Source organism: Vanessa cardui, chromosome 3 (genome assembly GCF_905220365.1).
Source record: "Vanessa cardui chromosome 3, ilVanCard2.1, whole genome shotgun sequence".
NCBI lineage: Eukaryota > Metazoa > Arthropoda > Insecta > Lepidoptera > Nymphalidae > Vanessa > Vanessa cardui.
The window spans coordinates 9,729,983-9,745,583 of record NC_061125.1 but is presented as its reverse complement, the minus strand read 5'-3'; the positions used below and the strand labels follow the sequence as shown (position 1 = coordinate 9,745,583).

The 15,601-nt window shown below is 33.9% G+C and overlaps 1 protein-coding gene across 3 annotated transcripts in view; it reads left to right on the top strand.

The window, feature by feature from the left end:
- LOC124543181 (serum response factor homolog) overlaps window positions 1–15,601 on the top strand; it is a 247,192-nt gene that overhangs the window by 15,586 nt on the left and 216,005 nt on the right. For all 3 annotated transcript variants that reach the window (XM_047121285.1, XM_047121274.1, XM_047121266.1), the window contains exon 2: window positions 6,672–6,914. In XM_047121285.1, the coding sequence (XP_046977241.1) occupies window positions 6,672–6,914 (243 nt within the window). The remainder of the gene's footprint in view (window positions 1–6,671; window positions 6,915–15,601) is intronic.

Sequence of the window (15,601 nt, the reverse complement as noted above, 5' to 3'; positions counted from 1 at the left end):
GATTATCTTGTTTATAGAGCTATTAGCTATCGCTATCGGGTTCTATATCTCATCGTAGCAAAAACGATCCATTTTCATTGCTAACGTAATCGACTTGCAGTGCGCACCTTACCAGACTTGTGCTACCTTATTTATTTGCAATTTGCCAAAGTTTTTCTGATATTTCGTGTGATAAAGTATCTGCTTCTAATTTTCCTGTATTGCTGATATTCTGTTGTCATTACTTCTTATTATATATGCTATACTAAAAATAGTCATTACTTATTGTGGCGATGGCAAATTTGTAACGTACCTATTATCAAAATCTACTGTAATTGTCATCTAGTCAGATTTAGAAGAAATTGATATTTCATGAATCGATTCAAATATTTTCTGACCTTAATACTTCAGCATGTTTCTTGTAAATGTTTTTATATTATATTTATCTATATGAGGTTGAACTTGTTTCTTAATAATGGAACGGGATTATTATTCAGTGTTCTATGAATATAATTAATCAAGGAAGATTTTATCTCGCGCTGTAACCTCACCGTGTTGCTTGTTTTGTAATCAATTTAATACGAGTTTTGACATAACCAGCGTTAAGTATAGATTATGACAGTATCTTAAGGACCTACTTAAGACGTAAGTTGATGATTAAATTTGTAAAAGCGGTCGAGTCGCTCTACTCGTACTGTTATAATATTTATTTGGCGAGTATTGATTGGTGTAGGATATTTCTTTTAGGACGTGTCATCCAATGTGTGCGAATTTATCGCGAAATTAAAATATTAAAGATAAAGATTTTTTTATGCAGATGCTTTGACGATATTATTTATGCTAAAGATGCAACCTTTTCAAACATACTTACAACTCAATTGATATTATACTAGAGAAAATTTAGGAATCATTAATGATGTAGTATTATTGCGTGTCACGATAGCATGTGAAAGCGATCCCGTGGCGCCCTCCGAAAAGACGGAGAGGTTTTTTTGTAGGTATTCCGGTATACCCGCGCGCACTTGGCGTCCACTTCATCGGGGAGTCCCATACACCCCTCACTTCCATCCACACACAGTTTCATCTAGCGAGAAAAAATGGTTTCATTGCATGGCTTTTGATTGGCGATTCTGAAGATTGGAATGATAAATGAACTGCGTACTGTAGATTATAAGATTTAATTGAATGCTATAAATTATACTCAAAACTTAGCTTTCTGTGTGTATCAGTCTCGTTAATTGACAAGAATCGATTTCGGGGTAAGATTCTGAGCACGCGCAGGGGCAACTTGTTCCTCTGATTTCTTGCACCTGATACAACAATCACTTTTGACTTAACTGGATCACTTGTTTGAGCCTTAATTTTTCCAAAAAATGTACAGTAGCCCGCATAATTGTTTGTGCATTTAATAATAATACTTAAAGCTTTATAGTTAGAATCGTTTTTGTTATCTCATTCCGAAATGTGTGGTTCGTTGTATGCTCGAATTGGGAAGTGGATCTGTCAATCACTTGTATGAGTATAATTAATTTTTTTCCTTAACGGATTAAGTTGCGTCATAGTTAGATTAGTTATAATATAGTAGCTATGTTTGTATTGCGTGAAAGTATTGACACCTTTTTTATGTTAATTTTAATGAAATATTAAATTTGATACAAAAATTCAATTAATATTTAAATAGGTATAAATAACGTTATAATATATATGTACCTATCACATTATTTATAAAAAAGCTATTTATTTTTTTTTGCTTAATTTTTAATCGTTTTATACAGATAATCTAAAAGATTATTTGGTCAAAACAGAATAATAAAAATCCATCAATTTATGATTTAAGAAATACAATATATATTTTCAATTCCATCATTTTATAAGTTAAACAAGTACATTATTACAACCGTAAACGACAGTGTAACTTAAACGGGGTAAGGTAAAAATCACACCTTGTACATTTATATTCGGCCGTTCAAAATTTTATGCGTTTAATGATTTATTGGTTAAGTATTTATTTTATTGAGCATATAATGATAACGATTATAATGTTCTTTTATTGATCAAAATGCAACACAATAAAAGTAAAGTCAAATCCGCAGCTTTATGTTGTAATCACGTGACTGTTTTTAGGGTTCCGTAGGACTCCGTTTTTTATCCGTCGTCTGTCTGTCTGACACAATGTTACAGTTATTTTATTCTGCATTTAGTACAGATTAAAAAAGGCCTGGTTTATTTTTATTTATTTTTATTGCAGTTTTTATAGATAATGGCACGGAACCTCTCTTGCGCGATTCCTACTCGTTTTTTATAGGTATATATTAAGTTTGTATCCAATCTACTTTCTATTTCTCTCTTGTTTACATACTCCCACTTACTACCGTAGAATAAATGTTGAACAAAATATTCAGAATTTTAGCAGAAGACAGACATAATATTAAAAAATGTACCTCAGACTCTTCATCTTCTTGATTTAGTATCTTAGCAATTATGCCTACTCTGTTGTTCCGAGCTTCTAAAGTAAACAACATTGACAAAGTTATTAATATCGTTATCTTTCTCTTATGTACGGGGAGTGAACGAGATAGCAAGTCGTGTTCTATGAATTGAGTAGGTATATAAACGATCATAGAATGAGGAGCGATTATTGAGAATGATTAGTGCGATATTTATATTCGGGTTTTTAGTTCAATTATTCTATTTAAATTTCACTTAAATTTCACATTTTATCGAGGTAAGCTTGTGTCGATAATAATTGAATATAGGGAATCGTAATTTTGCCCGTCAATCAAAGTTTTAAACAATTTTTGTGTCTACTTATTTTTCGTGTAACGTAATGATTTTTAAGTACTGTATTAATTTTACCGTTACTGTATTGATAATGACTTAATATTGTATGATAATATATTAACGTCACTTTTTGATTTTTAAATAAGATGTAACATTTTAACTTTCTTCGTATGACAGGGAAATTGCTTTGAAAATGTTTATTACGACAAAGTGGGAAGGATTTTACAAACATAAACAGTTTTTACCAAGTATCATTGTAAATATAAATTAATGTGGAGGTTAAAATAACGTTATCGGAACAACACTTGGTAATAATGTAACCGGATTTAGCTGTCTCTAGATAAACATGACCATAAGTGTTGAAATATATGATTCAAAGTTATGTAAAAACAAATACTAGTAATATATGCTATCTCGTTACTTTTTACAAAATATTTATTACATTAAAAAAAAGTAAGAAATAAAATATCATACAAAAATCAGTGATCCACTCGTAACCATTCAGTATCTTAAGGACCTACATGTCAATGAAAACAATTTCATCTCACTGTTCGGAACGACATCGGAAACTTGTGAGATTATGTTAATATAAAAACTATTTATCAAAAAAAATGCAGATTCAATAGTTAGTAAAAGTATGTTATACACATAACAAAACACACAATGCATGAAAGCTCAGGAGTGCTTACATGAGTTTCAACTCGAAATCTTCTGTTATTACTTTCGTGTTTTAGTCCATGGAAAATGTAAGGTCATCTTAAAGGCATGTGGAATGGCAAATATTTAGGTGTCAATCAAATTAGTAGTTTCTGCACAAATCCATAAATAATAAAAACCCTTAAAACTGATATGTTATTTTATAATATTTAAATAATAGTACATAGAATGATACATGACTTAAAACCGTTTGGAATTGTGAAACAATGCATAATAATAATAAAAAATATATAGAATGTCAACAAGTCGGTCCACCAATGTTAAGTGTAATATAAAATGCCAGTGGACGTACTTCTTGATGAGTTTGGTGGATCGCCGAGTAAAGGAATCTCGTAACAGTTGAAGAGCTTCAGTAATTGGATGCCATTTCAAGCATTCAATCAAGAGAAATGTCATATAACGGTTGAATATATATCTTGCAATTTTTATGTTCCTTGCGTGTAAAAATTTCTCCCCGAGGTCTCGTTAATCATATTAAAAGCTAAGCTCATTAAAGTTGCGTTTGTAATTGTCAATTTTGGATCGAATTACAAACAATGAGTAATATACTCCCTTATTGCTATATAAATAAGGTTCATTTTTTTTAAATGATTTATCACCAATATCATGGATACGAGTAGTCACTAATTACTGTCTTATCATCAATCATTTCATTGATCGGTTACATGGCAAGTGCGGACTAGTGCTTATCTTGATAAAGGAAACGTAATCTTAAGTTTTAACACTTTCGGTTCAATATTGTTTGTTGGGAAATTCAATTACGCTCCAATAATGACACGCGAGCCACTCCTTGCGATGATACTTTTTCATACAGCCAGTTTCACACTATCTACAATACGCACGTCACATTTAATAATTTATATATTATATCTAAACATTTAAGTGCTAATTATTACATTTATAATCTTTAATACATTTTTAATTACGTATTAACATTTTATATTTTATGTAGTTCTATGAAATTTAGCTCAAGAGTTAATCGTGTATGTATAGTACACCATTTAAATAATATATTAATATAATGAAGAAATTCATGATATAGAGGATGATCAAAATAAAATAAGTACTATTAGTAGAAACTATGACCTCTATAAACGGTGGCAAGAATGCCAGCAGCGTTCTCTGTGAAACCGCAATTTCGAATCTCAGTATCCAGTCCAATAATCCAGTCTTCCTGTTCAGCGAAGGCAATGGGACTTAAATCTGTTTAATTAAACACGAATGTACTAATATTTTTGCTTTGACGGACACTCATATCTCAATTTATAAGATGTGTTTATTTTTTATATTATTATACTATAGCAGGCAATTATGTATCATGCAATTGTTCGGGGAAATCAGCGATGCATCATAGAACATATAATATTACAAAAGTTTAGGTATAATAAATTATTAGTTGAATGAATAGTTTTAGCTTTAAATGTGAAAACCGGATATAGGTTAATATACACGTGGTATTTATAAATTTACGTTTTTAAACCAATTGAGAAATTTTTGATTCACATTTGATCAACGTGTAATAAATTTGTTGTATAAGTGTTGGAAGCCAATTCTCTCTTTGTGGAACTTTGTTAGTTTAGAAAGTTTTAAGGGTTACTGTATATCTATATATTTGAAGGATACATTTTATGTAATATACATAAATAGTAGAAGAAAAGCTATAAACATAAAGTTCTACTCATCTTTGACAGCTTCTAAATGTTCTGTTGTGGTTCAGTCAATAATTGGTTTTGCTAAATAGTAGCCAAAATCTGTTTTACAGATATAGATATTAATTGAATTAAATAATTCCTATTCATATTATACTTAATGTATTTGTTTAAATGATACCTAATATCTGATGGACACTTTTTAAAAATAATTAAAAAAAACATACCTACTACCTACTTTTAAAGCCCTTAATACTTCGGGTATTTCTGAGCAGAGGTATTAGCGATTTGGCGAATGGATAAATCGTTTAATGCGAGAGAACGAATATTGTATTATTGTATTTCATTAGCTGTGCTCAACATTTCAACTGCTTTACCTTAATTGCATACCTTTAATATGATTCAACATTATTATTATTTTATAAATAATGATAATGTTAGTTAGGACGAAATGATCATAATAATGACGTTCTGTCCTGTCTGACCATGAAGCCTGAGCTGATGATATTAGAGAGCCCATGAATATGAGTAAACAAAATGAATTCTCTATTTATCATAATCCTATGGGACACAGTACATTTGATAACACCGAATGAGTTCAGATCGAAATGAACAGTTATATCGGTATTTCCCGAGATACAGGAATGTAAAAACTTGCAACTACTAAACTCTGAGGTACTACTCAGCTTATTCTGACAAATAATCCAATAATCCTTTTACCGTTTTTTTCACTCGACCCTGTGATCAAACTCAATACGTCATGAGCTGTAACTAACAACCGTATAAGTTAGGTATTAGACCAAAAAACTATGGAACAATGAATATAACATACGACATATATATGTATGCAAACTGGTTTGTACTTGAAGTTTGGTTTAATCTTAAAGTCAATTTAAGCGCCAACTTGTAAAACTACCGCAATTTCTACAATCATTAACCTTCAGTCGAATTCGTGCTTATCTCAAACGTTCAAAGTTGAAATCACTGTCTATGTAAATTGTTTCAAATGGTGTAGGTGGCGCTTGTGGGTGTGATAATTCCTGGGGCAAATACAAATAGTGGCGTGAGAGTTGCTCCCGAAAATGTTTGTTTACTTACGAGGCTAGCGTGGGATAGGTGAAAGGTGAAAATTATTCGTAGATACATTCGAATAATTATGTTCTAATATAACGTCAAACGCATGACTTAACAGAAATATAGTTATGATGTCGTACAAAAAGTTGAATATTACATGACCGAGCTTGTGTAGCCGTCAACGAGATTGAAACTAAAAAGTTTACATATTTAACGCGACCGCTTGACTTCTATTTATAATTCGTAACTTAAAATGTTAGTCTAAAAAGTGACCTACTAGAACTAGATGTTGCGATAATGATCCTGAATTTAAATCAACACCAATGTGTCATTCTAAATGTTAACCAGTTTAAGGAATGCAAATATATATATCAACTGGAACCTGTTATTTGGACAAATGTTCGCAAAACTATAAATTTATATATGAATATAATCTGCGTTGTAAGCTGACTCATTCTTTATCTTTTCCAGGCCTACGAGCTCTCAACCCTAACGGGAACACAGGTGATGCTTCTAGTCGCGTCCGAAACCGGCCACGTGTACACATTCGCAACACGAAAGCTTCAGCCAATGATAACGTCAGATTCAGGGAAGAGGTTGATACAGACGTGTCTCAACTCACCGGACCCGCCGACTACCAGCGAGCAGAGAATGGCGGCCACTGGCTTCGAGGAAACGGAGCTCACGTATAACGTTGTAGACGACGATATGAAGGTGAGACAATTGGCGTACGCTGGCTCCGCGCAGTATCCTATAGAACACCACCCGGGTCTCGCCCCGTCGCCGCTGCAGCAGTACCATCAGCATCCCCCGTGTCCGTCGCCCCTACCCCTAAGCTCCCTAGGACAACCTTACTCACACGCACACCTCTCTCACCCCCACATGTCTCACCATCCACAACGGTAGTTCAGATGGCACTAGAGTAAAGCCCGTTCTATTTATTGGCATCGATAGCTTCGGGATAGTCACGTTCTAGATAAGTTTGTAAAATAATAGAAAGGGTTATAATGAAACCTTCGTACGGTTGTTTCTTTTATTATATTTGTAAATAGCTCTTTTAATTTTAACGCCTTCGTTTTCGAGGATTTGAGTTGTATGAAAACGGGTTTATGTAATTTAAAGATTGGCTTTCGAGGAATTTTTCGTAATGATAACCGAGTGTTGCATATAATTGTTTGCAAATCGAAAATGACAGGTAAATTCGCTTTGAAAACGAATGATTAACTGCCAGAAATTTCACACTACTTGTTCATTAAATTAATAATTATAGTTTTCAACGCTTCAGTTTTTACATACCGATAATATCAAGTAACTTGTTTTATTATGCTTTTCGATGTTATAATAATTTACCTACGGTGTTTAATAAATCATTCGTGTGAGAATCTATCAATGGATTCGATGTCTATCATCGGCGTGGTGTCGAAAGCGATCATTTCGGTAGCGAGTAATCATATTTTAAATCGCTTTGTAATTAACGTCTGTAACCGGTTGTAGGTTTCCGAACGACGGAATTGGATGCCGTTTCGTTTGTAACTATTGATTCGTTATTATGAATGAATCGGCCTTTCATTCTACATGGTACATAGTAATCGAGCCGATACAAGCGTGCCTCTATAATGACTTTTATGTGGGTATGAATAAAATGGTATAAAACGTACTCAAACATTTTTAATCAAAATTATTTGCTTATTCGAACTACGATTTCATTCGTAATTTAAAAATATAGTATATTTAACATAGCTAGCGATTTAATTAGTATCATTATTTGTTTATCTCATATAATGCAATAAAATAAAGATAACCTCTCTGGTAGCAGGTGTTAAAACTAGTAATAGTTTCAAAGGCGCTTCGTCGCTCCGGGCTCCTCGTTTGTATGTATGTTGAGACGGATTATAGAATTCAATTGAAAATTACTTTCGGTTAAGTCATTCAATCCTAAATGACTTGTCAATGTCAATTTAATTTTTTTTCTAAATAACCTGCTAGCTGAATTAATTATTTCTTTATAAGTGTGTTAAGTAATAACACCATGTTGATCACTTATAAGTGATGAAGTTTTAATGTATATCGTATATTTCGTTATTTTGCAGTTGCAGTTTGTTATTGCGCAGTATTCGAAGTGCATCGGTAATCGTACACCCAGTTCTTCGAGTGTATCTATAGTAGTAGCGTCTCTCTTCCTCCGCATCGATTGAGTAAAACGATTAATCGTATATTTTCATTTGCATACCATTTTTAATTTTGAAGCCATCCGGCGCCCACCGCCTCTCCTGCGACCTCGAATATTACTTGTCAGCTTTGATATGTTGAAATCGATTACGTCGATTTTTTCGTTTCGACTCGTGATGATAAAAATCTTTTACTCCGTTTGGTCCTCTTGACGAATGAAAACAATATGTCCGTGGTAACATGAATGCTTATTGTTCACTTGTCGACGATAAATCTAACCGATTGAAATATTCACTTCTATTTCGTGTGGACGTTTTCTCCTGTCATAAAAGATATGTTGCTCGTATAATTTGATTGTTCAAATATTCTAAACGTGTTATGTCCGCAATCTGGTGTGAATATAAATGGTATCAGCCGTGTCTGCGCCTGTTGTCCGCAAGTCGGCCACATAGGATGCAGATGCTCTTGTGCATGAATTAGCGGTATAAATGCGGAATTCGGTCACTGCCCTCACTCCGAGGAGATCTTCTAATCTTAAATTCTTTAGCCCGACCACGTTTCGTAACATCATTTTAGATTTCACTTTCAGTACCATTATTGTATCGTTGTATCCCAGAGCACGTATAACGCAATTAAAAAAATCTGTCGCCACTCGCCTGTCGAGTCGGATCGTAAATTTTTCCTTTTTTTAGACGTCTACTAGCTCGTGTTAGCCTCTACGACGGTGACTCACGCGCTCCTATATATCTAATATCGTACAAACGCGCAACTCAAGCGCGAGACGCATCTATTCTAGACATCGCTCTTTATGCGTCTCGCACCTCCCTATATTAACTTATCAATACCATTGTTTTGATAAACGCCCGAGCAATTTTTGTTGACTCATCGTATTGTGTGGCATAATTGTCGGTGTATAAGCCGATTGCTCAAGTTCTACGTGATTTAACAATAAAGCTAATTTGACTAATAGGTGCCTTGTAATCGTCACTGCGTGTGGTTTAAGGATTAACTACAGTATCATCAGTATCATCGTTCGCTTCTCCATGCCGTTCCTTGACGTTTAATGAGCGCCTCTCTAAAGCTATTGTTCTATTTTTTGTTTCTTTATCAGATCTGTATCTTGATTTGTAGATTGTATGGATATTATTGTTTTAGTAAGTAACATTTATCGGTACAATTTGAATTTAAATAATGTTTGTTAAACGTTTATGTAATGTGATTATTATCAAAAAGTCAATATCTCGATTGTATTCTTTCGCAAAATTATTAATGTGATTTCTATACATGAATGAGCCGATGGTATTTTTTAATTGTATATCTTTACAAAAATTCACTTTAAATACCCGTGTCGCCTTATAATTATCCTGTCTTCCGATCTTATGGATGAAATTCAGCCACAGCAGACGTGACATAAGGATGATAATCGCTTAATCAATTTTGCCGTATCATTATTTGTTGGATAAATTAAGAGATTTTGAGCAGACTCAGTTTGGATATTTCTTATGCGCGATCTGCGCTGTCATTTCGGTAATGGTTCCGGGAATTAATCATTGTGGAAAGAGGACAAAGACTATTCATAAAGAAAAATTAAAATCATTTAAAACATTAAATTACTCGTTTTGAAGGGCCTTTTTGAAACGTTCCCTCGATAAGTTTAAAAAACAGTAGGTCAATGCACTGATGCACCATACAGTGAATATTGTTTAATATAACCATATATAGGTCATTGGAAGTAACGAACGCGTATGGTTGATGAGTGATTCCGCATCAATGTTATTTCGAGGCGCGGTCGGCCACGGTATTATTTTAGGAGCTTTGGTCCACTCCTTGTACTATTACGGCAGACCTGCGCCCGAGTTTCTGTTGCATAATTCAGACACGAGCTCCGCCGTTTGCATTCCGATACTTGACATGTGCTTTCACATGTATTTATGTACGAGATTTTGTGTCTTCGTAATGTTTGTCGAATAAATAAATTGTGTAGGCACAAATACAATGGGCAAGCCGGCGTCCCTCGTTACGTCGGCGAATGTAAAGTCCGAGTTGGCTTCTTGGGCCAGCTTGTCACCGGTTGAGATATTTTGCGGCAGTTGATGGGATCGCTTATATCATTGTTTAGGCCCTTCGTTACACCAGCTTTTCATGTCGATGTTTACAAATTATCATGGGTTTGTTTTGCGAAGTATGGAAATTATATCGATTTAATATGAGAAAATTGTTTACTCTCTAGACTGAAGATTTGTGAAATCCATGTTTGATAGTAGTCATTAAATTATGAACACTTTTAAGCGTCAGTGCAATACAAAATAAATCGAAAGAAAAAATCGTAATGTGAGCACAAAACACATAGTAATCCAAAATCCCAACATCATTATCTTGTGTTTCGATCAAACACAATTCTACTCACATCTCTGTTACCGCAATTCTAATGATTTGCGGCGGAGGTCCTCTTTTGTATGCACTAGGCATGACGAGTTTTATATGCAAGGTGCAACTCCGCTATCCCGTGCCCATCGGATCCAGAAACTTCCGCGACTGACCGTCCTGATTGCTCTAATTGAAATTTATTCGCTGCTTCTCTCGAACGCGTCCCGATTCCCCAATGCTTACATTAAGCTAGATAAGATTAATGAATTACTGAATACGATTGTCATCGATGCGTTTGTTATATTTGTGCGTTTGCATTTATGCGATCTTGTTTACTAGATTGACGCTGGACATGCTCATCCATTATAGATTTAGTCGGGTATCGTCTCTCGGCGAGGTTGACGTCTGTGTCATTTCGATAATTGGATCCGCGATTATGTAGCCGGTTCATTCACAAACATGTGATAGGTTCCAATGATTGACATTCGAGTATTGCGTCACTCGCTTTCGTGTCTAATCCATATCCAATTAAAATTTCGAACTTGTAACTTTAACCTGATTAGAAAATCAATGTGTATGTTATTAAAATATATTATGTTCGTATAGTTTGTTGATTAGATTAATAACGATGGTCGAGTTGTCGATGGTTATGGATGTGATGTACAGAATAGGTTGGATTGATTCGGAGAAACGGTGTCGGCCCACTTCCTAAAACTAGACTGGGAGACGCAGATGGTTAAAATTAGGCTCGCCGGGAATAGCGTAAACTGGTGCGTGCCTCGTCACCGCGCCGACCTCATGGATATTGTGTTACAACGTATCTAATCAGAATTTAAATTTAATTTATAAACGTATTATTATAATAATATACTGTTTGTTTTTAGTGAATGTAAACTGTATTTTATAAATAACATAATTTATAAATCTCAAAACAAAAAAGGAATACTTTTATATATTAAATTATTGATATAGCATCATATAATTAATAAGGTGATATTTTCATAAAATTGAAAGCAGTTATACCGGTAATTATTAAATGTTAGTCTTAAAACATGGTCCGAGAAAACACCATAATATTGTGATTATGTACCTAGTTAAACGGAAAGCCATGCCATAGTACCATGATGCGGTGTTTTAATAAACAATGTTTTCCTGTCATCAGGAGAATATACAAGTTATCTTTCGGTCATCCTTTTGTTATCTTGACGCCTAGAATTTCTTGCACCGACGGTGCTGTTGCGTTCTTTTGTGTTTGATACAATACGCTACACTGCGAAGTGGTCTTCTTATCCCAAACTCAGCGAGTATTGGACGGCACTCGACGTTGAAGTAACGCTACATTCAAGTCGGAGTCTGTTGAGCTCTGACCGTTATCTCGTGGGAAATGATTGTAGCCGGCGCGGCTTTGTTAGGATGATTGTCCACTAGGCAGTGTAGATGTGCCGATAGGAAGCGTAGAACCTGCGCGTGACAGCTATGGGAACGAAGCTATGCATGCTTACGTAGATTTTAACGTCTTTTGGTACAAATAATATATCCGCAATGAGATACATCTGATTTCTCTTCCGTCTTATATTAAAATCAGAATTTGAAAATGTAACGCACTAAAGTCAGAAGTTTAGGGTATATTTCCCAAAAATACTAAAAGATAAAATAGCAATAAAAGTAGATAAGACGTTAAAGTAAACATTTCGACAAGTTTTAAGTGTTTGTACGTGTATAAAATGCAAGATTAGAGTCACTATTTTACGAATGATTAAATTTTCTTGAACTTTGCCATTTCGTCGTCGGCGCTAAAGTTATGCGAAAAGAAATAGGTCACGTACGGATGGATGTGTAACAAACAATATTTTGTGTATTCCTTTCGAGTTGTTAACCTGTATATCACCTTTCGTCTAATGTATTCCAACGGCGTACACCGCTAACTCAGGTCTATTCAGTTCTGAAAACAAATCGTAACCGTCGATCCATCATACTTTTTCTATTGATCGTTACTCGAGCTTTACACAAACAAAGCGCTTTCAAATGGTAATCCTTGAGACGTGCTGTGAATTGGTTCCGCCGGACTACGTGGGAAATATCCTATGTGCTGTTTAAATCCAATTTTGTTTCAACATTTCCATAAGCGTTACTTACATAACCGACCGGTTGTTTTCAATCTCTATTAAGATTTAAAATATCTATCGATCTAAAGCTTTTAAAATGATTATATATGTCCGATCAATAACAATAATCGTTATTGATATAGGTCATTCAGTAACTATTTGTTTGTATTTTGAACAATTGACCTTATATGGCCACCTACAGCCGGTGATATAATCGTGTTTGCTACGTCACGCACGTGGGCGGCGTCCTTCCGAAACGCTGGCGCCGATCGGCTAATACTTTTCCTATCTATAAACATGTAACAGAAAATACATATTTGGTTTAAATATCGTAATGTGTTTTTTTTGTTTTGGAAACTAAATAATTTCTTGGCTTTTTGCCAATGTTTAGTAAATCGTCAATTTCAAAACGGTTTTTTTTAAAGCTTGCGGTAAGGCTTTGTAAATTGAGTTGTACAAGAAAAAAACATATTAATATTCAAGTGTAAAGCATTACCACCGACAGACCAGTAATATAACCTGCTTAAATAGTAAGTCAGCATAAATCTTAAAGTAGTTTGTTATAAATGCGCACGCGCACCTTGCACACAAATGATTTATGTATTGCCGCTAAAAGGATCCAACAAAAATTACTGTTTTCTCAATATGGTAGAAAGCCCTTTAATAATTCAGGCATATTTTAATTTTCTTTACTAATCACTGAAAATAATTGTATGAAAATAATAGTGTTCAGGAAGGAACAATTCGTATAATTAATATTTAATAATAAATTACGAGCAAATGTTACCAATAAAAAAATTATACGAATTATTTTGGACTAAATTCTGTGAATAATATCAACAGTAACATCACAACCAGTTGGTATAATATATGGTTCCACTTAAGTAACTTAATTTTCGAACGATTTGTCCTCTGGTTCGATGTCCCCAACGATTTCAGCCGCAATAACTTTAATGACGTGATATGAATATATTTACTTTAGCAACACGTGTTACACTCAGTATCGCCATATTTTCTCAATGAGTTCACGTGTAGCAATATTCACAAGAGAATTCCAATCTTCCGTTGCGTCATTCTAAATCGAAAGTGGTCATAAACTAAAAGCCTTGGCAATGTTGTATCAAGTTTTGTTGATCTGTGACATTGTGGTGATTGTCTCGTCTATTTCACTTGTGCCAGTGGCAAATACGTTTTGTTAGATAAAGACGCAAGATGTTCAATCTCGAGCTCTCACTTCCGTCCGCCTACGGCAGCGTTAACGCCGCCTACGCAGTTGCCTTAAAAATTGCAATCTGATGTTCTTCCAGGTTATATTTCTTATAGAATTCTTGCATTAGCTTCGATAAATTATAGTATTTACTGAATTTCCGTAATTCGCCATCCATTATGGAAATAAAAGTTTAGATTAATTGATCAAACATTCACCAGATGTAAAACAGTTTCAGTAAGAATTTTAATGGGTTTATAGATCTTTCAAAAACTTAAAATCTAAGATTATGTTTACTGCGTTATGTAATTAAACTTCTCAAATCGGAAATATTTTGTATAAATGCTTGAATGACAAATTTCAAACATCGACTAACTGTTGTCGTAAGGATGACATCAACACGTGGGTGTCGTGAGCTATAAAACGCATTTGCGAGCACTTTGCGTTACAGAATCTTTCGAAATTGTTATCCTCTTTAAATTATGTCTTAATTCAGATCGCTCTGTTGTATTGATATCCGATCTGTATTTTGCAATAACGGTACAACACTACTCACTTTAAAAAGTCACGGTCATCGTCGATAGCATTTTCGTTTAATGACAGTCGATGGGGTCGCATCAAGTTTATAATTCATTGTGGTATTTTACGAATTATTTTTGAACATCGTATTATTATGGGCACTTTTTCATCTTTCGAGCGGCATTGAAAAAATACACAAATCGGTTTTATATAACGACAATCTGTCGGTTTATTGCGAGCATAATATACAAAGTTTTATTTTTTTTCTAGTCTTATTTACTTTATTGTCATTTACATATTTATTTAAAGTATATTTTATTTAATAATGATAACACAATTATCTCCAACTCAAATTCTCGTTAATGCAAGGAAACATCCGTGAGTCATTATAATAAAAGCATCATAAATAGTTGACATCAGAAAGGAACAATACACAGTAGCCAAGGGGCTAGCAGAGAAACAAACAGATACTATAATACTAAATGAACGTGACTCGATTTACCAAATCAAAAGAGACGCGAGGCTTAGCAAGGTAAAATATTTACGTTCGCTATGTAAATTTTGTTTATAATTTCGCGTTATTTTAAACTGTAAGATTTTATTCTAATGCATTTTACTCGGTTAATTCTCAGGCCATTAATAAAGTGCCATCGTCTGTATAGTTTTAAGTACAACGAGGTTGATATTTCAAATCATCGATTAGGTTTTAGGTTCGTTTGCACATTCATTTTCATTTCCACATTGCTCTTCGATTTCACTCGAATTTTTTACACAATAGTATTAAGTTGAATAATGATTTATTTACGATACATTAATGGGTGCTGAATTATCTGGTACTGCTGCAATGGTTTCAAATTTTAGGTGATCTCTATGCATTGAAATTGTTCTGATTTTTGTATTTAATTTTAAATCTTAATATATTTTTTTATAATATAGTTAATTTTAGCTACAAGTCCGTTCAGGACGTAGTCCTGTGAATATTGATACCTGTATAAAAGTAACGTAACATTCCCAGTTTGTGCTTTAGTGTCCAT